Source organism: Leptonotus elevatus, chromosome 16 (assembly GCF_054856555.1).
Source record: "Leptonotus elevatus isolate MCC_2025b chromosome 16, RoL_Lele_1.0, whole genome shotgun sequence".
Taxonomy (NCBI): Eukaryota; Metazoa; Chordata; class Actinopteri; order Syngnathiformes; family Syngnathidae; genus Leptonotus; species Leptonotus elevatus.
Window position 1 is genome coordinate 17,293,695 of NC_141254.1, and position 25,141 is coordinate 17,318,835.

The window sequence follows — 25,141 nt, forward strand, 5'->3', positions numbered from 1 at the left end:
GACTCGGAATCTGTGGCGCTCTCGCCGCCATGTTGGCTCCAAGACACATCTCACTCTTCGGCACGGAGGCAACAGCCCGAGCCACAATGGCGACAGTTTCTTCCCGTTTCTTCCCTGTCTAATGCCGAGCAGGTGATTAGCACAGCTAAGCTTCTCTCTTCGGCCAATACGTGAGTGACAAACCTGGATAACTGTACATCTCTGCGAGGTAGGACATTACTCGTTGCATTAAGTTGACCATTGACCAACTCTTTAATATCACCGTTGAGCTATTTTTTTCAAAAAATTTGACGTGTTTATGATGAGGATGACGTTAGCATTTCGTTGCAAGCCAGTCACCTGACTTGTACGTGTACACGAATCAGCTTTAACGTTTTAATCCAGAATCACTTGATTCCGTTGTAACCAAAAGCGACACAAACAAAATAGTATTGGCTGTCGTTAATAGACGCAAGTAAATGTTTCAGCCTCATATGTGTTAGCTATTGACTCTGTGCTGTCAGGCTCGGTCATTCATACTGCAGCATCGAGTCATGTGAGCTGGCCTGTTGTTGACATTCGAGATGTTGAAGCCTCTGCGCTTGTTTAAATGGCCCAACAGCATGTGCCTAACACATACGTCTCAATGGGTCTTTCAGAAGAGGAACTGTGAAGATGGATACCTCAAAACTTCCAAAGATCCAGGATGCGGAACGAGAAAGCCAGTTTGGATACGTCCATGGAGTTTCTGGACCAGGTTTGGTTTAGTTACCTTTTGGAAATAAATATATGCTCTTTTCACCCCCTCAAATTTTACGACACATCATGATAAACCTAAATCATAAAGTAATCCCATATGCCCCATATTACATCCTAAATACTTTGCCATTGTGTTTGTTTTGTTCATAAATATTTGTTGTTGTTTTTGTCTAATAGTGGTGACAGCTACAGCAATGGCCGGAGCCGCCATGTACGAGCTGGTCCGCGTAGGCCACAGTGAGCTAGTGGGAGAGATCATCCGTTTAGAGGGAGACATGGCCACCATCCAGGTCTATGAGGAAACATGTATCCTGTTTGAGTCAAACACTTGTCATTTGGTTTAGCAGATTGTCGCTTTCCTTGACTTAGCATCACAGCTGGCGTGTCCGTGGGTGACCCAGTTCTTCGCACAGGTAAACCTCTCTCTGTGGAGTTGGGACCAGGAGTCATGGGTTCGATCTTTGATGGCATCCAGAGACCACTAAAAGACATCAATGACCTCACGCAAAGCATCTACATCCCAAGAGGAGTGAACATCGGCGCCCTGAACAGAGACCTCAAATGGGAGTTTACTCCTTGCCAAAGTCTTCGGGTATGTTGTTAAAATGGATCTTTGACGTCTATAGTCATCATTGGCAGTAAATGAGTTAAATATTTGCGAATATCTCGTCAGTGAAGAAAATTTGCAGTTTTTTCATTTTAGATGTGTCATCTCTTGTAGGTTGGCAGTCACATTACAGGTGGCGACATCTACGGCATGGTGTTTGAGAACTCCCTAATAAAGCACAAACTGATGCTTCCGCCTCGCAGCAGAGGCACAGTCTCTTATGTGGCACCACCTGGAAACTACGACGTCTCTGTGAGTGTTTTTCCCCCAAAAGTTCTTTTGACTTTTGGGTTTGATGAGAATTTAGTAACTGTTTTTTTTTTTTTTTTTTTTTGTCGCTCAGGATGTGGTTCTTGAACTGGATTTTGAAGGCATCAAGGAGAAGTTCACCATGGTGCAGGTGTGGCCGGTACGACAGATCCGCCCAGTGACAGAAAAACTGCCTGCCAATCATCCTCTGCTCACTGGTCAAAGAGTCCTGGATGCACTTTTCCCGTGAGACTTTCTCAATATAGTGCAAACATTTCCTTTTTTGTGCAATAATTTTTTTTTTTTTTAAAGATGTGTCTGTTGTACTTTACAGCTGCGTGCAGGGCGGCACCACAGCTATACCAGGTGCCTTTGGCTGTGGAAAGACTGTAATCTCCCAGTCGTTGTCCAAATACTCCAACAGTGAAGTCATCATCTATGTTGGGTGTGGAGAGCGTGGGAATGAAATGTCGGAGGTGCTGCGAGATTTCCCAGAGGTGAGTTAAAAAAAAAACTTGGATTTAATGAAAACTTTTAATTGTATCTGAAATGATCACAATATTCATACGGATCCCGCTCAACAGCTCACAATGGAAGTTGGCGGCAAAGTTGAGAGCATCATGAAGAGAACGGCGCTTGTTGCGAACACATCCAACATGCCTGTGGCTGCCAGAGAGGCTTCAATCTATACAGGTACAAAAAAACAAAAGCACATTTATGTCTATAACTGTCCTTAATGGAGGTCTATGCTAATGTTTATTTAATTTCGACTTCAACAGGGATCACACTATCTGAATACTTCAGAGATATGGGTTACAACGTGAGCATGATGGCCGACTCAACGTCGCGATGGGCCGAGGCGCTGAGAGAAATTTCTGGCCGATTGGCCGAAATGCCCGCCGGTGAGTTGAAGATTTAGGTCACGAACTCAGACGAGAGAGGAGAGGCCATTTTGTGAGCGCTTTGTGTCATCATGTGTAGACAGCGGATACCCGGCCTACTTAGGAGCCAGGCTCGCCTCCTTCTATGAGCGAGCGGGCCGCGTTAAGTGTTTGGGGAATCCCGAGAGAGAAGGCAGTGTCAGCATCGTCGGAGCGTAAGCTGGATTTCATTTTAAAGTAGAAGTCAACCTTAAACATTTCTTGACAAAAATATGTTATATGTGACCTCACTAGTCTAAACATGACATTCTGGTTAATATTACATTTGTGGAATATGAGTTATCCATCTCAGGGGGCGGCCATTTTGCCATTTGCTGTCGACTGAAGATGACGTCACAGTTGCTCAGGTAACGACCAATCACAGATCACCTGTTTTCTGAAGCTGCGCTATGATTGATGCGCATTGATTTCATCTTGAGTCGACAGCAAGTGGCAAAATGGCCGCCCTCTGAGATGGATAGAAAAACAAATTTAAAAAAAATTGCTGCTTAACTCACATTCCACGAACGCAATATTAACCAGAATGCCATATTTAGACTTGTGGGGCTGCGTAGAACATATTATTGTCAAAAATATTTTTGGGGGTTGACTTTTCCTTTAAAAAGATGCAAAATAAGACCTATGCTATACACATTATTATTGGGTTAACTTTTCTAGTGTGTCGCCCCCTGGTGGAGACTTCTCAGATCCTGTCACATCGGCCACATTGGGCATTGTACAGGCAAGTGGTGCAGCCTGCACTTATTCATGTACACACTTATCTCGTATGACTCTATCTCCTTGCATTTGTGTCCTTTCAGGTGTTCTGGGGACTGGACAAGAAGTTGGCTCAGAGAAAACATTTCCCATCTGTGAACTGGCTAATTAGCTACAGCAAGTACACTCGGGCGCTGGATGAATACTACGATAAACATTTCCCTGAGTTTGTGCCTCTTCGTACAAAAGCCAAGGAGATTCTCCAGGAGGAGGAGGACCTGGCTGAGATAGTGCAGCTTGTAGGAAAGGTGAGGAAAAAAAGGAGGATTTTGAAAGCTAAAGCGGGGGCACACACACAAAATAATAATTGTCTTGCCATATTTTGTCCCTAGGCTTCTCTGGCCGAGACCGACAAGATCACGTTGGAAGTCGCGAAGCTCATTAAAGATGACTTCCTGCAGCAGAACGGTTACACCCCTTACGACAGGTGAGGACAAAAGCAACACACGCGTCATCAAAGTTGTCAACGACGTCTCACACTCGCCCCCCACCTCTGCCAACAGGTTCTGCCCCTTCTACAAAACGGTCGGCATCCTCTCAAACATGATCGCCTTTTACGACATGTCGCGGCACGCCGTAGAGTCCACGGCTCAGAGCGACAACAAAATCACCTGGGCCATGATCAGGGAGCACCTGGGCGAGATCTTGTACAAGATCAGCTCGATGAAGTTTAAGGTACGGCGGGCCATGTCCAGAAAAAAACGGGGAAGGGAAAATTGTAAAGTTACGCGAATGGTTTATTATTTTATAGAAACGGGGATAATATAATGATCATAAAGTCGTTTTGTATTCAATTCAGTAGGTCTTTTTTTTATACTCATTACTGCACGGTATAAAGATGAATTAAAAAGAGAAGGAAAATTCAAAATAACCCAATTTTTTAATTAAAAATCATTCTAATTTCTTTAGATGGAGAAATGTGTCTTTATATCACCTTCAAGCTATAATCATCAAAATTATTTTTTAAATAATGAAATTCATATTGTACCAAACAAGTGACTCTGTATATAAGTGTTTCACATTTTAAATTGAACTATTTAAATAAAATGTTCCATGATATAAAAAAAAATATAGAAATACACTTGTAATAATTATACTTTAAATATTACAACTTTATTCTCATATAATTAAGAATTTATTTTCTGACTTTACTTTTATAAAATTGCTGAGCTTTCCTAGTAAAAATAAGACTTAATTTTTGTGGTATTTTAACTTCTCGTAATTATTCTCGCAATTGTGGGATTATCTTTTTTTCCCATCTATCTCTTTGGCTCTAACATTTTGATGTATATTAAATTTGATCATTCATATTAAAGTGTGATATTCAAAAGTAGTTATGGGTGTATCTGGTACCTCATATTGGGCCGATACCAGGCCTTATATTATGGAATCGGTACTCATGACAGTGGAGGAAAATGCTAAATTGGGATTTTTACGTCTTTCTTTAAAATGGTCTGTCATAGCTTTTCTTGGGAAATGTTAGGTGTACTAGTGGTTGGTGACTACTCAAGAGTACTCGTACTTGTATCAGTCCGGAAAAAAATTAAAAATTAAAAATCAAAATTAAGTTGACTACTTGTTCGACAGCTAAGTCTTCGATTTGCCACTTTTGTTGTTGTGCCTTGAATTAGATAAAGTTGCCGATATAATGCCATCTGTTGCTTTTCTTTTTTTAAATTGGCAATATTGAATTTAGTTGCCAATCATCACCAAACACTAACCAAGCTAATTATTTTTCAACTTTGTGTGCTACTGTCTATCAAATGGACACTTCAGGACCCCGTCAAAGATGGTGAAGCTAAGATAAAAGCAGAATATGCACAGCTGCTGGAGGACATGCAGAATGCGTTCCGGACCTTGGAGGAATGAATTCTTCAATCCTTAAGAACCTCCCCCCATCAAATTTCTCAACCTCATGTCTGGTGGTGCAGTCAAGTGCAGATTAAACGGTCCTATTTCTGAATGTCACGTGAACTCCTTTGTGTTTACTCTCCCATGTAAGCATTCCATCATGTGCACACATTTCCTCCTGTTGATTTAGCTCTACCTGTGAAAAGGACCGGTCAGTACGTATTTATTTATCTATTGCGAGGTTGCAGTTAAAACAGTCAAGTGCTGCTGCAAAGAGAGGGAATCTACTGGGAACATGCACATGACTAAAGGGACATTGTATTTGTTGTGTGGCGGGAAGGCGGACCGATCTTCCACCTCTCCATATGTGTGATGATAATGTGATTTTTGTGGACTATATACTTGATATTATGTGTAAAATGTGAATGAATGAGTATTAAGAGTTGTGCTGTAACGAAACATGTCTGTAAAGTCAAGTGTATCTCATGAAATAAAAATAATTATGCAATATATTCTGTTGGTTTTATATTTGTTGCTGACTTTGGATGCAAGAGTAATTTATGCTGCTAAATGTGGAAGTGGTGAAAAAAAATCTGCTGAACTGTTATGAGACGGTAGGTAGCATGCTGATTACATGCCAATTGAAATTTAACACTTAAAAAAAAAAAAAAAACACCACTGAATCCAATGTAAAGTATTATCCTTATTATTATAAATTTATGCCATTTTTTTAAAACTTCACAAACTTCTTGATCCTAAAAGTAGACCCGGTTCGAACCAGGTGAAAACGACATTAACCAAAATGACGAGGTCAATCCTCTATCTTTGCCGTGCGCTCGTGCACCCGTCACACGCCCGCTCGTCCAAATCGCGGCAGTAATTCCTCCAAAATAGATTAGAGGCGGCCTGCGTATCTCCAGTTCCGGCCTCCATCAAGACTAATGGACGCACAAAGCCACAGGAGCAAGAGCAGCAGCTTTGCGCTGCATTGATTGAGTCCATCCAGACTCACACTGGTGGACATTAAAAAGGTTTCAGTGACCTCATAAGGCTCGGGCCTTTATCTCATAATGCACTTGGCCCTTTTTAGATAATGTTCTGATATTCGGTGATAAATTGAAAGAAAAATCAGGGTGTGTCCTGATTCACGCTCTATTACAGTTGTTGTCTTGACATCACCTAAATACAATTTACGGTCCATAGCAAAGTGACTGCAAGTCTTTACCATGCGTGTTGTGAAACAAGCCTAAGGCGCATATAAATAAACATTCACATTTACTCACCTATGCAGGCACAAGGAGAACACGTCAACTCCACGCAGGAAAGCCAGAGCCCAGATTTGACCCCTGACATCAAAACTGTAAGGCAAACATGGTGTCACCCGACTGAGCACAGTGAGCATGGAACAAATTAAGTAATTTCTTTCTTTTTTTTTTCCTGAGAAAATCTGTTTTAAAATTAGAACAATTTGGAAGTCAACCAGTCATGAAATTTTCATTTTTGTATGTGTGTTCAATATGTCCTTGTCTATCTTAGGGAAATGTATTGTATATAATAATTCAAAACTTTTTCCACCATTAATGTGACCAATATCCTGTACAAGCCAATTAAAAAAAAAAAAAAGGTCATTGTTGACAAATACGATTGGGCAAATCTGGCACTTAATTTGTGTTGATGTAAGCTTGGGTGCAGAAAAGAAAATACATTTTAATGTGCACAGTAAATTCTATAGACCAAATTTGACTCACCTAGAGTGACTTTTTTTTTCCCGGCAATTCCTTTTTTTTACTCTCTTCCAAGTGTAAATATGACTCTAAAACTGAGTCTATTTGGTCCCACTCTAAATAGTCAAATTTACTGTGTGAGCTTGAAAAGACTGCGAGTGTTAGTTATCGCAATACTTTTGTCGTCACACACTGATTTGTATCATCACTAAGTACAAAGACATTCCTAATATCAGAACATCGAGTGGAGCAGGCACAAATAAAGTCTTCCAGAGTTTTCTGTGAGCAAGCGGGGCAAGGTCAGGTTGCTTGCGTTGAAGAGGAAATGTGATCTCGGAGGGTGGAGCTGCCCTGTGGATCCATCACTTCACTCCACTCCACTTTACGTCCATCTGCTACATTGCCTGTCATGTGGCTTAATATTATGCAGCCTTGTCCTACAGCCTTGGCCAGTGTGGATCCACCGGGTCTGCTGAACCATCTCAATAACAAAGCCGCCTCAGCCAATCCAACTAAGTTTTTAATTCAAAGACCTGGAAGGGTGACTATGCGAAACTAGGTTAAATTTGCTCAAGAATAACTTTTTTTTTTTTTTTCTAAAGGGCAACACTTGATGGGATGTTCGTACCGTGCGTACATAGAAACGACAACCATCTCATTGCTTTGACACGGAGGCACCACAGCAGAGGCGTGACAACTTTTTTCTTTTTTTAACCACCAACTACTGGCACTTTTTTTTTTTTTTCATTTACAACCGAGAGACGCTTTTACAAATTTTTGATCAGGAGTGTAACTGATTTTGTGTTTGGACATAAACGGTAAGTTAAATTGATATCGTAAATAATTGAAAATACTGTGTATTTGTTCTGATTTTATAAAGGGGGCCAAAATAATTAGAAATGGTGTGCAGCAAACTTGATTATATACATAACATTACATGCACCGGCACACTCTAATTAGGTCTTATAATGTATCAAGATTTATGCCGATACCAAGATAAGAATGTCCATTTTGATTGACACAGTGAAAGCTGATAATATTAATGTTTATGTTGAATGTTTTAGGGAGTGTATATGGAGTGTGAAATTTGAATAATATGAAATGCGATAATAACATACGTGTATTTTGGACTTGAGCGGCCCAGATAGTTTGTCTCTATGGACACAGTGGCCTTGTTTCAACAAATTACATTGAAAGCACCAAAGGCTGATTATAGAATTATTATTTTTTTTACACACCCCGTGGGATCCAGATAATTAGCCCCTATTATAACCTAATACTGCAACTATAAATTGCATGACTGTGATGATAGTTTTTGTCCTAAAGTGAAAGATTTTGGGTTTGTGTTGTGTGTAGGTCCAAAGTAAGCCACGATGAAATGGGAGAAGTTAAAACCTCCAGAACCAGATGACCCAATGTGTTGCTGTGAATGTGACGTATTCCAGTACGGATGTTGCTGTGACTGTGAGGATCTGGACGAAGCCTTCAACAGGTATGGAGGCACATTTTTATACCTAAACTTCATGTGCAACAAATTCCCATACACTGACATTTATGGACGGATATGACATTATTAATGTAATGTTCTATTCATCTGATCACCAACATTCATCCATCATTCAATCCATCTACAGTCCTCACCTCATTCCATTTTTAGTCGACTATAAATCTAGCATTTTAGTCCAAGAAAACATAATTTTATTCATCTATTTTTAGTCAACAAAAACTGTCAACGTTTTAGTCAGGACAATCATTTTACCCCTGTCGGCCTTCTTCTTTTTTTTTGTCAGCAGATTTCGTATCACAAAATATTTTCTCTCATCTTTTTGATGAAAAACAATTTGACACACAATTACAGTACATCAACAAGTGGCTACTATGGCTCCATGCTATGAGCTAGTAAATTAGCCAGCATTAGTTAGCGGTCGGATTAACATTATTGTTGGAACGTTATAGCCGTTGGATTGATGTTACGTTATAGCTATAATTTACTTTCACCATGAATCCACGTGTCTGTCCCATGTATTTGTGCATGTTGCACTTGCTAGCTGCAGATTTGACATGCAGGTGTCTGCTAATCTGTCAGTGTCACAGTGACAGAGACCAGGTTTTACAAAATCAGATCATTTTTGTCTTGTTTTTTTTATTTATTTTTTTTATGCCTTTTTTTTTACAGTTTTTATTATGTGAAGTACATTGATTTAGCCCCAGTTATTGTTTATTAATGAGGGTTTTAATCATTACACATTGCTTTGTCTAGTCCCTTCATCGCTATTACTATCTATTGCAGATGGCTGAGGGACAAGGCGCCAAAGAGCGGATGTCATTCATTTCTACTGGGGGCCTTGTTCGACAAATTGGAGATCTCGCTGGTTCCCGCGCTGGTTCTGCTGCCTCTCCTGATGCGTGTGGCGGCGCTGCACTACCTGCTGGGTATCATGATCTTGACAGCTCTGCCCGGTCTCGTGCTCTGGCTCTACTACGCCACCCACAAGAGGAAGAGGCGCACGCTGTTCTTTCTCACCCTCGCGCTCTACTCTCTGGCGTACATGTATTATCTTTTCATCACCGAAATTGTACCCCGCGGAGATGTGAGTCGGGTGCAGCTGTGCACAGTGACCATCGGGATGATTTTCACTATTGTCTCTCTGGTTCGGACCAAGAGGAGTCCGGGATTTGTTAGTAGTACACCATGGGAGGAGGACATCAAGGGTTCACTACGTGTCACTGGGTCTGTTCAGGCAGAGGCATCATCCTCTTTCTCAGGATCAAGACCAAGCGAAAAATGGAGCAGGTGTCCAGTGTGCAAAATTACACGACCCCCTCGGGCGGGACATTGTAGGACATGTGGAGTTTGTGTCCAGCGTCTGGACCACCACTGTGTCTGGTGTGTGACTTTACAGTCTATTTACATTACAGATCATTAACGAAGATTCTTACACATCTTTTTGGGTCCAATTTTAGCAGTTCCACATTTTCAAGCCCGCTGTAAAATATTTTGCTGTACAATAAACTAACCATATTCTTCTATTGCAATAGCAAAGGTAGCAGAACTTTATTTTATTTCTCCGTTTAACATGTCAACTGCTCAGTCATCCATTCATCCATGTTAAATTTATTTCACCAACAACATATTTTGCTAATTAGAAATGTTAGGTTTATTGTATTTAGTATAAATGTAATAAATCAAAGCTTTACATGCAACATTAAAACAAAACAGTTTTTCATAAATTTTAAATATTCTTAGAATTCCTAAAGCCTGTATCCTACTGAGGGATGAACATTTGGCAATGCTAATGAAAGTTGATTTCCCGTCAGAGTTTGTTCAAGGCAGCAAAGTTTCCTAAACGTTCTCTAAACAGTCTTAATGATTTCCTAAACAGTCTTAATGGTCTTCATTGTTGCAAGGAAATTTTTAACATGTTCCAAATTTCCAAGAAAGATCATTAGGACTGTTTAGGAAACCATTAATACTGTTTAGAGAACGTTTAGGAAACACTGCGACCTTGAACAAACCCTAATGTGAAATCAGCACACAAATGTTCGACCCTTAGTGGTTTCTTAAACAGTCTTAATTGTCAATATTGTTAAAAATGTCCTTCTAACAAGAAAAAACATTAAGACTATTTAGAAAACCATTAAGACTGTTTGGGAAAATGTTTACGGTAGAGCGTGACCTCGAACGAACCCTGACATGAAATCAACATCATGAGTTTTGAATGTTTTTGGCCTGCCACCCATAAGATTTTAATGCAAAACATCAATGTGTGTGTACTATGTTGTAGGATAAACAGTTGTGTAGGACAGGGTAACCACCGCAACTTCCTGTTGACCCTCTGTGTGTTCCTGCTAACATCTTTGTATGGGATCACTTTGGTGCTGCACAGCCTGTGTCCTCAACAGCATCTCGTCAGCGCGCTCTTCTACTGCCCGGGTGTCTACTCTCAGTCCAGGTATGAACACCAAAATGTGTTAACCAAACTACAAGTAAACAATAAAGTTGCCACGCATTTTTAACTGCAGCTCACTTTTATGTCCTTTGTGTGTGTGTGTGTGCGTGTAGCTCAGCGCTCTGCTTCACCTGTGCCTGGTACAGCGTCATAGTCACGGGGGGGCTGCTGTACCTACTAGTGGCACAGGTGGTGAATATCAGCTTCAACGTGACTGAGCGCGAGGCCCAACTGGCCCTAAGGAGCAAAACGAGCCAAAGTCGCCTGTGGGGGCTCGCCGTCGCCACGGGAACGTATTCGCGGGGCTTCTACCAGAACTGGGTTGACTTCCTCACGATGGCTGATGCCTCGGCGTGTCCTCGATCCGGCCCCCCTGACTTGGTCTAGTTTCAGATTGTTGGGTTCAACTCAACATTAACATAGTGGAGCTCATGTATTTTTAAAACAGGAAATTATGCTCATGTTTTGTTTGTGATATTGAGATTTAATGGGCTCTTTCTCCTTTTCATAATGCAAATGATGGGCGGGGCAAGCTGTTTAAATCAATACATTGTCTTCATCTTATGTCCAAGTCAATGCACTCAGGGTTTTTCCCCCTGTTTTTTTTGTCATCGATGTATCCCCTTCTTTTATCACCATGCAAATGAATGTGAATTGTTTAGCCGACTGCGTAGAGAGGGTAAAAATGAGAAACACCTATCTGTATAATGTGACGTTATAATAAATAATAAATAGTGTTAAATACCACTGAATGTGTCAATCAAAACTGAGTATTATCATCTTTGCAAATGAAGAACACTAGATCTATATTGTGCAGGTGTAATTCATGTTTTGGCTGGGGAGCAGGGGTTCCAGATTTGCCACCTTACTCAAGCTTTACAAGGTAAGGAGTAAAAAAATACAAAAATAGCTTTAGAATGTTATATTTGGTAAAACTATACAAGAGACTAGCAATGCTCTTTGTAAATTAATTGTAAATAATCAGGCCTATAGAGGGCAGTGTTCAGCAATCCACTGATTGTTGTTAACTTTTTGCTTTAACTTTTTTTTCCACTTATGCATCGCAACATATCAAAGAAATCTTTAGATAGGCTGTAAATATTCAACCCAAGTGCCTGACGAGCATTCGGCTGACATCAGCACAATCTGATTGGACACTTGCCGCTTTGATTGATGCCAGGACATCATTGCTTTTATGCTCACGATTTTTTTTTTAAGTCACAATTTTAGAACCCATAAGTGCTTGAGTTGTGTGTGTGGTTTTGCACAGTAAGAAATTCCACATTATTTTCCTGAACTCACTCACACTAAAACTGAGTTGCAATTAAGTGTTGTGAAAATATACTGCAAAACATGACATTACATTAATTAAATTTTTCCCTCAGGGCTAATGGTTTACCTGTTAAAACTGGCAAGGTATGTGAGAATTCAAAGCAAAGAGCTGCCTGCATTCTGTCGCTTTATCATACAGGATATACTTCAAATCACTCAGGCAACATTACGTTTTGCAATTCTAAAACCTACTTACAGTTGTGTTTATTTTGAAAAACTCCCTGTGCATCCAGTGGTAACTCAAAATGGACATTGATGACATTCTCTTGATCTCCTATGGGAAAATGAATGGTCTTAATTTTTAAATAATAGGACATATGAACAGTGTGAGGGGCAGTTTACTTCTTGTGTCTTGTGACTTTTAGGATAGTAAAGGTAGGACTAACCAACCACCGGAGTCAATTTGGTTTAGCTATGATAACTTTCAAGCATTTTTCATTTAGGCTACTAAGGCCCACGTAATTTATTTTTTTAACTTTGCACCAAGAGATTTTCTTGTTTACTGTTAAGATTTGCAGACTGATGCATTGTTTTAAATCAATGCCAGAAACCGGCGTAAATCAGGTTGAATGTTGAATGGCAAAAGCATTGACAGAGTAGCACATGAGAATACACTAGGTGATCCAATCCACCACATTTGGCTTCTCTCATGTGTCGAGTTGTTTGTGTTGTAACTGCTGACAGCTGAATTTAATTCTGTGCTCTCTGCTGTGGAATACACCAGAGAAGAGCCACTGTTTTGTTCTCCATTTTTCATCACACTAAGGGGATTATGAAATATGCAAAGTGACACATTAGTCTAACTCTCATGTTACTCTCAAGCACATTTTGCTGAATTCTAACCGCGATAGGGTTAAAAGTGAGGCTGCGTGAACATGTTTGGACTCATCCCAGCTACCATTTTGTGTGTGAGTGAGTGTGCTTGCAGGGGAGAGAAAGTGAGCCCTCCGCTATATAAAGAGATGTCAGGCAGAGCAGTGTATTACCAGTAGGCGTTCTCCTCTTCATCCACCCTGGCTCTCTGGCTGTTATGGTCTTACTGGTGACAATTTTGGCGGCCGTGCTGGCCTCCATCAGGGCATCTGCACAAGTCCTACCCCCAGCTGATTTCAACGTCCAGGGGGTAAGACGTCTCAACTGGTTGGAAAGATGTTTTTGTGTCATTTTTTTGCAGTATGTCTTGCATGTGACTACAGATAGCAGGGAAGTGGTACCTGATCGGTTTCGCCTCTAACGGCCAATGGTTCATCCAACACCGCGCCAGCATGAAAATGGGCACAGCCATGCTCAATCCAAATGCAGACGGTGACCTGGAGATTTCATATGCAAGTCTAAAGTGAGGAAGATGGATGAAAAGGCAGGAAAAGGTGACAATCTTAACTATATATTAGTCCTTTCTGTGCAGAGCTGATGGAACATGTTGGAGAATGAACAACCTGGCCAAGAAGACTGACATGCTTGGAAAGTTCACTTACACAAGTGAGTACAGATTAACAAAACTGCAGTACAAAACGTGCAACTGATATTGATGATGGATACTGATCAAACACGCAAAATAATTTGCAATAGATCATGTCGTATGATTTTCTTAAGTGCTTATCTACTTATGGGTATCAGCATGCCAACCAGTTACTCCTTCCTTCGTTTGTTGAACCAGCTTTGATATGATTTTAATGCAACGCATTAATCCCTGTTGAGTGCAGCATTTCGAGCTCTTTCACTCTTTTTCCAAAGTACAGTTATAAAGGTGAACAAAACTTGGCAAAATATTCGTAGCTTTGAAGTAAATACCTCCTGTCAAAAGTTTCCAACATTGATAAATCACTGCTTTTGTAACATAAATGGGCACCATTTCTTTGGCAATGTTCATCGCGATTGCCTTCCACAGAGCTGTCAAATCATGTGAAAAGGATTCTGATCATGTTGTCTGTTTCTTAGTGGGAATTAAAATCCCTAAAATGCGTTATTGAAAAATAGTTACGATGAGAATACTGACTCTTTACAGCCATGTTAGAGCAAGCAGTGCACATCAGATAGCGACAGCGGCTAATGGCTATACAAGAGATATACATCTTTTCAAATACCAGGTTTTTATGAGCTAGAAAAATGTGACCAAACTAAATAATTTAAATTCTATAACTAGTATAACACAAATGGGGGGCAGGAAGGGAGGGTGTTTACATTAAATAAATCGTTTTTCCCAAGGCTATCAAATTTATCACCTCACAATATACATCAATAATCATGCCTGAAGATGTACATTATAAAATGAACCTACAGCCATCGCTTTCTGTAGCCATATCAAGCAGGAACAAAAAAAAATTCACATTTAAAAATCTTTAACAAAAACTAGGCTGAGCTGAAAGTACTTTCTGTTTTCACTCTTCTTCTTCTTCTTTTTTTTTCAAAACTAGTCAAAGATAATAGTCTGCCGCAATCTAGTGGCAGACAATAGAATAACACCCTAAATAAACAGGAGGCATAATCAAATAGTCATACTCACGATGAAATAGACTTTACTGTAATTCCAAAAGATATGTTTGCCACAACACCGATTACCGTATTACCAAAAGGACACCATACCACAGTGAAGCATGGTCGTGACAGCATCATGCTTTGGGGTTGTTTTAGTTTAGCTGGCAATACCGAATGACATAATGTAAATTATTAACAGAAATTGCAGTTACTGTAAAAAAAACAACAACAACAAAACTTCATGATTCTGCTCGAGAGCGAAAAATATTAGGAAAAGATTACATGAACAACTGAACTGTACTTGGGGTTAGTTAGACACATTTGAAAGGGTGGCAATGGTATTCCAACTCCTATTAACATGAATTTAATTATTTATCTTAGTCTCAGTCTTAGTTTTTTACCCACTGTAATGTAATGATTTGGGTAGTTCCATTATATGAAACAGGTCATGAATATTTAGGTTGACTTAAGAGGTATTAGGGGAAAATTCTGATCAGCTTTTATTGGTTCTCATTATAGTATGTGCAGGTGTATCAAATAAACTGCTCACATATTGTATTAAATTAAACAGTCAGCATGTACCATCCAAATGGTTCTGCCTTCCTGAGCTCTGTCGACCTCCGTCCCATCAGGTTGGGGCAATGAGAATGACATGCGCGTGGTGGACGTCAAGTATGACCAGTACGCCCTGATTCATACTGTTAAGATAGATGGCGACCATCCCACCGTTGTTAACAAGCTATATGGTAACGATTTGGATTTGACAGTTTGTTACATTTAAAACCAGTGGTCATCAGTGGTAAAAGACTGACCTCATGTGGTTCCGCAGGCCGTGGAGTGGAACTCAGCCAAGATCTGCTGGAGAAGTTCAGGCAGTTCTCCCTGCAAACTGGAATCCGAGCTGAAAACATTGCACTCCTCCCCCAAAATGGTAATATCAAGACCAATGTTAAAAATGTATGTTTAACCTCATGATGATTTCATCCCGATTTTGCCTCATTTAGGTGAGTGCGCAGCTGCCTAACTTCCTGCCTGCATCGGATTAACCCAACAATGCTGTCAAGACGAACAGAGTTTACAATTGTGTGCTAATAAAAGGTCAAAGAGCTAAAAATACTTTGTTTTTTTTTATTACCTTTTTTTAACAAATACGACATACATCCAGAATGACACAGCCCACTTTCATCAAGTGTTTACATCTACACGCTTTATACAGATTTGTATACAAAACAATAATTTACGTCCCATAGAAGTCTAGTTACACATAACTATACAACAACTTGTAAATGAAATAAATATAAAAACAAATCACAGGGTGGGGGAAAAAAAAAAAAAGAGGAAAAATGTAAAAAGTACACAACAAGCACCTGTCTTCTGAAGTTGCTTCTAAAAACATTTACATTTTTTCCCTTCTGGTAAGAGCAATGTGTGTTTATGAAAAACATAAAAGACTGTCTATATATAGCTGGCAGCACCGCATAGTATCCTCTATGGATCTTAAGTGGGCCAATGTGAAGATATTTTCTTAGCCTGCAGTGAACAATTAGGCTATTTCTTGACAAAAAGGTTGAAAATTCTCCCTGGCATATGTAAAAAATACTGTCTTGAGGATTATTACCTACTGATTTGGGCACTTTATGATCCACAATGACTGAGTTGAGGGTCATGAACTGACGGCAATTTACCAAATTTTCACTTAACTATGAATGTCCAATTTTGTGCACTAATGTCAAAATGATTGTTCGTTCCTCATCTGTGCGCTATAAACAAATAAATAGCAGTCCTAATCCACACGGCTCGGTTTTAAGTACACTGGGGCTCAGACACACCTTACAACTTGGGTTTGGAACATTGAAATGAGGATTGTTGTGATTGCAGTCTGCAAAATAAAAAAATAAAAAAAAGTCTAAAACAGACATTTGCACTATCTTCCATGCAACCTTCCCCCTCCCCGGCATGGAACATGCAGTAAAAAGTGCAAGTCTACAGAGTTCTGTTGCTCCCCAAGAGCATTGGTGTTATGTACATGTCTATACATGTGAAGAGACAGAAAGTGGAGGAAGTACAGTGAACCCCCGCCGCAACGCGGTGAAAATTCACAACCTCTGCTTTTGTGTGTGTGTGTGTGTGAATTTTTAAGCTATCATTTTTATACAGGCAAGGGCGATTATTATTGCCGCTTGAAACAAGCATGCTTCTGACAATTCATTGAATTCAAATCAACATTGCAATGCAGTAAAATGCTATTTTAAGTTGTTTACATATCATTATTTCATGAAACATCAAAAGTTGAACAGATTTGTTTGCATTATTGTTGTAAGATAACTTGTGATTTACCGATTACGTGCATGCCACATTTGTAGTGTAGAATTGTGTGGAGTTGTCGTAGTGAATGCTTAAATGGAACTCCGACTGTAATGACAAGTTTGCTCTATATTATTTATTTGGTTGTTACGAACATAACTATGAGATTCATTTTTCAAAAATCATTTCCAGTTTAATACATTTTGTTTCTTTATTTGGACGTACGCCGCCATCGTTATTTCTGCATTCAGTGCGTGGTAACGTCGAATGGCGGCTGGCTCTCGGCCGAGCAAAGTGAAACGCATATAAAGCAAGCAAGGTAAGCGCCTCCGTAGCGTTCCTAAAGGGACGATCAAAACTCTTGAATGTGTCTGGTGAATGACGAGAGCACCTCACCTCCCATCGCATGTTGTTTCTTTAGGAACGCTACGGAGGCAACCTTGCTTTCTTTATATAAATATTATAAAGCAAACTTGTCATTACAGTCGGGGTTCCTTAAAAAAAAAAAAAACGCATTAAGTCCACAACGCTCATTGAAGTAGAATTGATTATTTTTCTAAATCATTCACCCCTAGTTTTAAGGAGGAGGGGTCAAAGTTTTTTTTTTTTTTAAATTGGTCTTTCTATAATCAGTTTTTCACCTCTGTAACATAACACAGCAATAAACGGGGGTTCACTGTAAACAAGAGGACAGGCGAACGTTCCACATTGTTTCACGTGAGTGGTGCAGTGCTGAGAGTGCGACGGTCCGTCCAATTACTCGGCCTGGACCACGTCTTTGTGATGGCGCAGGATATGCTGGTTTTTCTCCGACGGTCGCCGGAAGCCTTTCGAACAGATCTCGCAGCGGTGCGGGTAGTCTTTTGTGTGGATAGAAATGACGTGCCGCTTGAATCCCGAAGCGTCGCCCGTGCTGTAGTCGCAGTACTGGCATTGGTAAATCCGCCGCTCTCTTTGTCCTTTGCCGATCACCACGGTGACGCTGCTGGCTAAGCTGGCGGCGCTCACTCTCGTGGGCGGGCCGGCGCCGGCGGAGGCGCTAGGGGCAGACTTTTTGGGGGACGCCGGGGGAGAGAGCGTCTCTGTCCTCTTGGCCTCGCTCTTTTCGGGGGAGGCCTGCTGCTGCTCCTTGGTGTGGACAGACAAGATATGGCGACTGAGGATAAACGGGTCGGCGTTTTTGAAGTTGCAGTGTCGGCACTGGTGGAGTTTCTTGGTGCGGTGGGCCACCGAGTGCTTCTTGAGTTCGGACGGCCGGTGGAAGCCTTTGCCGCAAACGGCGCATTTGTGCGGGTAGTCCTTGGTGTGCACGGATATGATGTGACGTTTCAGGTCGCTGGAATTGGAACTTTTGTGGTCGCAGTGGGCACAATGGTGGGTCTTATTCTCCTCGTGTGTCAGTGCGTGCTGGTTTAACTCCTCCTCCTCCGCAAACGTCTGGAAACAGCGCTCGCACTTGTACGGCATCTCCTTGCTATGCTTTGTCTTGATGTGAGTCTTGAGGTTGGACGAGTCGGCGGACTTGTACTCGCAGTACATGCAGGAGTAAGGCTTCTCGCCTGTATGCGTGCGCATGTGTTTCTTCAACTCGGAGGGGTGACGGAAACCTTTGCCACATTCCACACAGATGTGCGGGAAGCTTTTACTGTGAACGGCCAACAAGTGTCGGTTGAGCAGTCCTTGCTCAGCAGTTTCATACTCACAGAACTTGCACTTGTGCGTCTTGGCGGGCGGCGGCGGCGGCGGCGGAGGCGTCTGCTGACTCTTGTTCTCCCGATGGTGATGCTGCAGTCTGTGGGTGAACAGCGCCGCCTGCTGGTGGAACTCCTTGCCGCACATTTCGCACTCGAAGGCGGCCTTGCTGCTCAGGGCATGCACCTCCATGTGGTTGTGGAGGCTGGCTTTCTTGTTGGTGGTGAAGTCACAGTCGGTGCACTGGTACTTCTTCCGGGTCAGAACCTCCTGGTGGTGATTCTTTGTGTGGCGCTTCAGGAAGCCGCGCGATTTGAACTTTTTGCCGCAAAGCATGCAGGGATACACCGTCAGAGGTTGACCATAAGGACCGATGATGATGGCTGGGAAGAAGAAGTACGAGCAACATCAATTGATACTGAAAGTGAAGAAACCGCAAACAACAACAATAATAATAATAATAATAATAACAAAAATAAATATAAAACATTTGGTGCATGATCCTATGTCAGCAACGTACAATGTACAATTAACCTGTGTAGCCACCATTCATACAGCAGAATAGTTTGTTAAACTAAACAGGCCCAGATTTCAAATTTTTGACCAAATCGAGGCGAGATTACACTGTACATTCTTTCTGTAGCGTTTTTGTTTTGTGGTGTGGCTTGAGATAAATCCATTGCAAAATGCATGCCTTAAATTGGGGTCTTGAACTAATAAATATGAATTCTAGGTCTAGATCTCGCAATATTCATAAACAAGCAATTTCAGGTCTGAGGACATTCAGTGGTGAAAGTGGTGGCTCGTGCAAGTTCAGTTTGAAGCGATTGACTAAAAGGGTAGTAGTGTAGGTTAAGAGCTGTCAAAATTAACCAATTATCAAATAAATCGACAACTATTTTAATAATCAAGTAATCATTTGGAGCAATTTTTAAATTGAAAATTTATGAAACAATCGGATTTCACCATCTCAACAGTAATTCATTACAGAAGTAGTGTTTCGTGGAAGACGAAAAATTATTTTCTGTGTTCAAAATAAGACAAGCATTCTGTCCCCTTTCTTTTTAATCCCTATACACATAAGAAATAAACAACAATCACTGTTTAAATAAACGGTAATCAGGGAAAAATGCTTTCGTAAAACATTTATTATAATAAATAATATTAATATAATGTAATAATGATAATGAAAATGCATCCGATTAATCGATTGAATATCAATTCTAAACAATTATTGATAATGACAGCCCTAATACATTTGAATAGGCCTCGAACTGTATGTAATGCATACAATAGAGTGAACAAATATATATAACCACATATAAGTTGCACAATTCGAATTTCAGTCTCTCGTAAGATGAGTGACCATCTGCCAAGGTACCTGTTTGGACTTGTCGTGGTTCGGATCGCCGCTTGGTCTTGTTGCGCTGTCGGCCAATTTCATCAACACCATCTGATTCGTCGATGTGCAGGAGGGCGCTTGCGGCTCCATTCCGGTTTTCACAGCTCTCACTATCCTCCACACCTGCGAGGACAAAATAATTACTTCAACAAGATTAAATCAGCACAACCGGCATGACAAGTGCTTTTGATTCACTGACTTCAAGTATGATTCAGCGATTTATAAAACCTGGAAAAAGCCCAAACAGTCACCCATCTAAGATGTAACAAAATCTTTACACACACAAGCTTAGAAGCAACTTCTCCAACTCAAACTAACTCACTTACTCACCATGGTTTTCTTGGTGATGAGAATCGCCGACAGACATGTAAACCATCTTCTCTCGAAGCGATTGGCCCGAATCTGTCAGTGCCACGTTCTCCATGTCCCCATCACTGATGTCGACTGATTCTCCTGGAGGACAAAAAAAAAAAAAAACACACACACACACAAATGTAAAGCTTCATCTTTGTTTCGGGTATTTTGGGAAGACTATGGATATATGTTTTGTTTGAATGATGCAGTTTTCATGTATGCTCTTCTTACCCATGTCATCCTCCCCAGAGTCCGCTTTGAAGATGTACACTTTAATAACCTCCTGTCCATCCTCATCCTTCTCCACTTCCTGGTCCTCCACAGCTCCCTGCACAGTTACCTCTGTCCCATCCTCAGACACCATTTTACCAGCTTCATCCACTAGAGGGTGACAAAGAGGACTTTCTTTCACTTCACAAAATACCTGACATAAGCTGATGATATTGACTAATATTCCCTGTGCTATTACACATTTGAAATGACAAAAGTCCATACATTTTTCAGACCCTTATTACCAAACCTGTCCGCCTGACTTTTTTTGCCCCCCTACCCACTGTCGACTAATACTAATATAAAAAAAAAAAAAATGTATTCTTATAATTTGTACTTCCTGATCAGAAAACAGACCTGGAAATGCATAAAACATACTTTCTACACTTGAGTACATTTTTTTTTTTAATCATGACATTTTGATTGACCCACAGCAAGATCATCACTACAAAGAGTAGACTTACAGGATATCATCAGATAATCGCCACAGCTATCTTGGTCATCGTCCTGCTGCTCGGGGTCGAGGCCGTCTTCGGGGATGTCACCCATGGCGACGCCTTCCTCCTCACCGTCCAAGGCCATCACGCAGGTTTCTACAGCGACATCTTCATCTTCATCGCAGTGCACATACTCAGATACCACATCCTCAACAGCATCCTGGATGACTAGCTCGTCTGGGGCAAACCTGTGCACCGCCATGCCTTCACCCTCGCCCTCTGACACCAACACAGTCTCTTGAAGCTCCACAACAAACTCCTGCCCGCCGGCACCACCCTCATCTGGAAGAGGCAGGATTACCCAGTTAGCCAGATAAGCATGCAGAGCACTCGTTTATTTCAAATAAAGATTCAGAAAATGTAATGGCTCACTGTCGTGCATGCATCAACACAAAATCTTGGGTCAAAATTATCTGGCTAAACTAAGAATCCTGCTTCTTCAAATACCCCAATACGCCCTACTGCACTGTGTAACATCAGCATTCTGTCTGGTATATACACAAGTAATTATACAAGCGTAGCTTCATTACCCGATCCGTGTAATATTATTTTAGGCTCTGCAGAAGGTATTGAAAGCCTGGTGACCTCCTCATCCATTGTCCTCGCACTGCATTTGTTACTGGAGAGCTGAAAACAAATGATAAAAGAAATTTAGATCTTCCACGCTATGGGTAATAGCATTTCTTTTTTTTTTTAAATAAAATGTTAATCCAAATAGCAATATCAAGAACCTGTCCGTTCACCGATTGATGTAAACTGTATTGGCTATAAGAACAGCAGCTACTATTCTACATTTATTAGTATTTTGGAATTTAAAAAAAATGACAGATGCACTAAAAACAGTGTGGATGCATCTGTGAGTTTATTCTAAACTCAGAAAACACAAAATAGAAGATAAATTAGTATAATTTCGTTGCAAGGAAAATATATTTTAGCAACATTGAATTTTTATGTCGTTATATGATTCTGCATCGAACCCATCACATTTTCATGTTATTTCTATACATATGTACAAGGTCTTTGGGATTATTATTTTTTTTTTTTAAATATGGTGTCAGTGTGGTTTACAAGAAATACAATTAGCATCTGAGCTGTTATTGTGTATTTTAGTAATGTAATATAGACAAGACTGAATGTGCATATTCAGTGTAGTACCACGTAATGCCGCAACATGTTGGGCAGCACTGACTCGGTCTATTGGACGAGCTGCAGCGTATTTAACAGTAAGTAGCAGAGGCAGAGAAAGCACCCAACTGAGCTCAAGTAATAGTCGCTGTTCCCGCAGAACAGACACTACATGCCTGTGATGTGTTTATTTTTTAGCTAGTTTAACAGTAAACTTCAACCGGGGGTGAAAAAACAGCTTGAAGCAAGCAGGCATTGCATTTTTTTCCTCAAAACTGTGCAAGCAAAGTGTGAAGGAAAACCTTAAATATGTGTTTAATAGGTTTATGTGTGTTTTATAACTTTAAGTGTGTTTAAAACATGGGACAGGTAAAGCTACTAAAGCTAGGTCTGGATTGTACGCCTTGATAAATGGGCTTTCCACTTTATAATGCATGCATTATACATTTTTGCATGTTGGGATCTGCAAAAAAATATGAAAATCACACACTTTCTTTTGGCATCAATCTAAACACCTTACAAGGGAACTAGCACCACCTTCCTGTGGTACTGTACATATTTTTACTCTCACTCTCCTCCACACAGAGAGGGATGCAGAGGGGTAAATAGTGATGAGGGATGCTGGGGTACCATCCCCCCCATACCCAGGAGAAAGAGACAGCATTGATGTTAAGGATGCTGCACAACACCGGGCCGTTAATTAACTCAAAAATGTAGGCCAGCACACCGAATCAACCAAAGGCAGACTAAACACGATACATGTAAAATGAAAAACAGCATAAATGTTCCACTGGCCACCAAAGAAGAACTGATTTATACACGAGAAATCGACTCTAAAATACCGATTTACACAAAGCTGCTACGGTGCAAAAGAGATCATAATAGAACAAAGAGAAGGTCCACATGTCGTGAGGGGAACACACATCCGCACGCACACCTTTGACACAGACCATTTTTAATCACACCAGAAACCGCCATTTTGTTAGCTTCATGTACAAACGAATGCTAATTTAGCTCACGTGTGTATAATAAACATGTCAAAGGAGAGCATATTAACAGCGCCGCCATTGAGGGTCGTCGCGCTTAAAAGTTATTACTACAATACACACGTGGAGGATTATTGGGGGGAAAAAACCCGCTCCTTTATCGAGCTAGCTAGTTAGCACGCTAGCTAACAAGACAGGCCCAAATTTCCGTTCCAAATTGTGGCCTTTCATCGGGCCTGGGCCTAAGAAGAAAAGGCCACACCGCTTCCTTTTGCGGCCTCTCGGTAGGAATTAATAAATAAATTAAAATGTCTCATGCATGCAAAAATAATAATAATAGAAAATACACATCACACACGAGCACATGCACAGTTCGCATTGCAGGCGGCCGCCTTACGAGCAACAAGGAGCCCCGTACCAGATGCAGCAGGGATGGCCTCCGTCCGCTCCTCGGCTTCCCAGGGCCGCTTGGTCCCCCCACTACCCCCAGACTCGGGCTAGATTCAATCGGGAATTTGGTGTTCTTTGGGCGGGCCGCAGAGGAGTAGAGAAGGAGGGGTCGGGGGATGTATCTGGAGCTCCACTCAAAGCAGGGCAGGGCGTCTGGAGCCTGATCTTGTCATGCTAGTAGCCCCCCGCTCCTCCAAGCTCCGAGGCCGCCGTCAGCACGACACGTCACAGCCCGACAGCGGCAGGAAAATGCGGAAGGGTTTGTGGTGGAAAGCACGCGGGTTGGTAGCAGACGAAAACAGGCCATAAACCCGAGACGACCCCTCATTTGTGGCTGTCATTTTAATTTGCAAAGACCACCGGGGATGGTGACACTTGGGGCGCTTTGTTGTACACTTAACCATAGATTTAGGAGCAGTAGGCGAGTAGTTGGACAATAAAGAGTCAAACTATGGTGCCATTTTGCATTGAAGTGAATACATTAAGAACAATCTGGAATAGTTTCAGTTGGATTGATGTGGACTAGTTAATGTAATCTAGAAAAAAAAACGCTAACATTGTTACACTAGTTTCCCACAAATTTTACATTAGAACAGGGGTTTTCAAACTTTTTTTTCTACTACGTATAAAAAAAACACATAAATGGGCAATTCCAAATTTATGTCACAAGTCAAAATGGCGGTCTTTTACTCGGTGGAAGGATGCTCTCCGCAAAGCATTGGACTTTGGATCGTTGTAAGTTGATTTTTGAAGATTATTTTGATTTCAAAATGTGATGAAATGTAATTTTACTACTATAACAATATGCCTGATTTATATGCTAGTCACAGTATGTAGTTCTAACAATATGTTGTTTTTACCGTGTAAACAGTCTCCATAAAGCATTTGCTTTCCGTTGCATTGCCGAAATATTAGAAATGCCCGGATGTTCGGAATGGTCCATACAATAAGTTGAATGTGTGAGGCGGTACAATTGTCACATAGCACCGTCTAGTCTAGCTGGAACCACGTTATAGCAGAGAGTAACCAACTTTGAACAAAATTACTGGCGAATAAGAAAGAATGGAAAGAAAGTGCTACACAGCTACATAGTACAGGGATTAAATTAGCACGTCAGCGGACAAGCGCATAAGGTTGAAACTGTATTAATATAATAAACATTTATTAGTCCCACAAGATGGAATTTGGTGTTATTTCACCAGCAATATTGGATAAGGAACTAGAAAAATGCATACAAGAGAACACATTTATTCAGTACATTGCACTGAGAAACCAACATTTTTGTATGTGCTTTAACTTTCAAAAGATTAAAGACAGCTGCATTACACTTAAAAGGAAACTATAACTTAAACTGTACCTTACGCAGTTAAATTATACACCATTTGAACATTAAGTGATTCTGTTGCATACCACTAGAGGGAGCCCACATAACATTGCA

General features: G+C 40.8%; 4 protein-coding genes and 1 long non-coding RNA gene across 11 annotated transcripts; 3 read left to right on the forward strand and 2 right to left on the reverse strand.

Annotated features, from left to right (window-relative positions):
- Nucleotides 1-39: 39 nt before the first annotated feature.
- LOC147161069 (V-type proton ATPase catalytic subunit A-like) lies at nucleotides 40-5,652 on the forward strand. Its single transcript, XM_086057803.1, has 15 exons — nucleotides 40-208; nucleotides 639-736; nucleotides 916-1,044; nucleotides 1,116-1,330; nucleotides 1,460-1,597; nucleotides 1,689-1,840; nucleotides 1,929-2,091; nucleotides 2,179-2,287; nucleotides 2,374-2,496; nucleotides 2,576-2,690; nucleotides 3,193-3,256; nucleotides 3,336-3,539; nucleotides 3,624-3,718; nucleotides 3,795-3,966; nucleotides 5,068-5,652. The coding sequence occupies exons 2-15, from the start codon at nucleotides 655-657 to the stop codon at nucleotides 5,158-5,160; spliced, it is 1,854 nt and encodes a 617-aa protein (XP_085913929.1). The 5' UTR covers nucleotides 40-208; nucleotides 639-654; the 3' UTR covers nucleotides 5,161-5,652.
- LOC147161070 (uncharacterized) lies at nucleotides 2,082-13,287 on the reverse strand. The gene is made up of 3 exons (XR_015090392.1): nucleotides 13,135-13,287; nucleotides 6,426-6,500; nucleotides 2,082-2,279 (listed from the first exon to the last, which is right to left on the reverse strand). It is a non-coding gene; the product is annotated as an uncharacterized LOC147161070 (long non-coding RNA).
- Nucleotides 7,284-11,424, forward strand: zdhhc23a (zDHHC palmitoyltransferase 23a). Its single transcript, XM_086057807.1, has 5 exons — nucleotides 7,284-7,684; nucleotides 8,223-8,358; nucleotides 9,157-9,753; nucleotides 10,652-10,819; nucleotides 10,930-11,424. The coding sequence occupies exons 2-5, from the start codon at nucleotides 8,240-8,242 to the stop codon at nucleotides 11,201-11,203; spliced, it is 1,158 nt and encodes a 385-aa protein (XP_085913933.1). The 5' UTR covers nucleotides 7,284-7,684; nucleotides 8,223-8,239; the 3' UTR covers nucleotides 11,204-11,424.
- On the forward strand, nucleotides 13,068-15,737 carry LOC147161072 (lipocalin-like). Its single transcript, XM_086057809.1, has 6 exons — nucleotides 13,068-13,271; nucleotides 13,345-13,484; nucleotides 13,554-13,627; nucleotides 15,256-15,369; nucleotides 15,453-15,554; nucleotides 15,628-15,737. Exons 1-6 carry the CDS (start codon nucleotides 13,179-13,181, stop codon nucleotides 15,645-15,647), a joined length of 543 nt encoding a protein of 180 aa, XP_085913935.1. The 5' UTR covers nucleotides 13,068-13,178; the 3' UTR covers nucleotides 15,648-15,737.
- On the reverse strand, nucleotides 15,738-24,051 carry LOC147161073 (zinc finger X-chromosomal protein). Of its 7 annotated transcripts, none has more exons than XM_086057800.1 (8): nucleotides 23,672-24,051; nucleotides 21,673-21,769; nucleotides 21,331-21,424; nucleotides 21,110-21,238; nucleotides 20,607-20,756; nucleotides 20,352-20,474; nucleotides 20,001-20,144; nucleotides 15,738-19,002 (listed from the first exon to the last, which is right to left on the reverse strand). In XM_086057800.1, the coding sequence occupies exons 3-8, from the start codon at nucleotides 21,422-21,424 to the stop codon at nucleotides 17,684-17,686; spliced, it is 1,959 nt and encodes a 652-aa protein (XP_085913926.1). In that variant the 5' UTR covers nucleotides 21,673-21,769; nucleotides 23,672-24,051; the 3' UTR covers nucleotides 15,738-17,683. The 7 variants fall into 7 exon arrangements, with proteins under 7 accessions (XP_085913926.1, XP_085913924.1, XP_085913925.1 ...); XM_086057798.1 differs by having other exon boundaries at nucleotides 21,110-21,256; XM_086057799.1 differs by having other exon boundaries at nucleotides 21,110-21,256; nucleotides 23,651-24,051.
- Nucleotides 24,052-25,141: the final 1,090 nt, after the last annotated feature.

Bases quoted from the DNA above. Each gene is read 5' to 3' on its own strand.
- LOC147161069 (XM_086057803.1), top strand. From the start codon at position 655: ATGGATACCTCAAAACTTCCAAAGATCCAGGATGCGGAACGAGAAAGC. The intron at 2,691-3,192 runs GTAAGCTGGATT...TAACTTTTCTAG, and splicing joins AGTGTCAGCATCGTCGGAGC to TGTGTCGCCCCCTGGTGGAG. The intron at 3,967-5,067 runs GTACGGCGGGCC...TGGACACTTCAG, and splicing joins TCAGCTCGATGAAGTTTAAG to GACCCCGTCAAAGATGGTGA.
- zdhhc23a (XM_086057807.1), top strand. From the start codon at position 8,240: ATGAAATGGGAGAAGTTAAAACCTCCAGAACCAGATGACCCAATGTGT. The intron at 9,754-10,651 runs GTGTGTGACTTT...ACTATGTTGTAG, and splicing joins CTGGACCACCACTGTGTCTG to GATAAACAGTTGTGTAGGAC. The intron at 10,820-10,929 runs GTATGAACACCA...GTGTGCGTGTAG, and splicing joins GGTGTCTACTCTCAGTCCAG to CTCAGCGCTCTGCTTCACCT.
- LOC147161072 (XM_086057809.1), top strand. From the start codon at position 13,179: ATGGTCTTACTGGTGACAATTTTGGCGGCCGTGCTGGCCTCCATCAGG. The intron at 13,628-15,255 runs GTGAGTACAGAT...CCGTCCCATCAG, and splicing joins TGGAAAGTTCACTTACACAA to GTTGGGGCAATGAGAATGAC. The intron at 15,370-15,452 runs GTAACGATTTGG...GTGGTTCCGCAG, and splicing joins CGTTGTTAACAAGCTATATG to GCCGTGGAGTGGAACTCAGC.
- LOC147161073 (XM_086057797.1), bottom strand. From the start codon at position 21,739: ATGGATGAGGAGGTCACCAGGCTTTCAATACCTTCTGCAGAGCCTAAA. The intron at 20,475-20,606 runs GTAAGAAGAGCA...TTTGTCCTCCAG, and splicing joins CTCTGGGGAGGATGACATGG to GAGAATCAGTCGACATCAGT. The intron at 20,145-20,351 runs GTGAGTAAGTGA...TTGTCCTCGCAG, and splicing joins TCATCACCAAGAAAACCATG to GTGTGGAGGATAGTGAGAGC.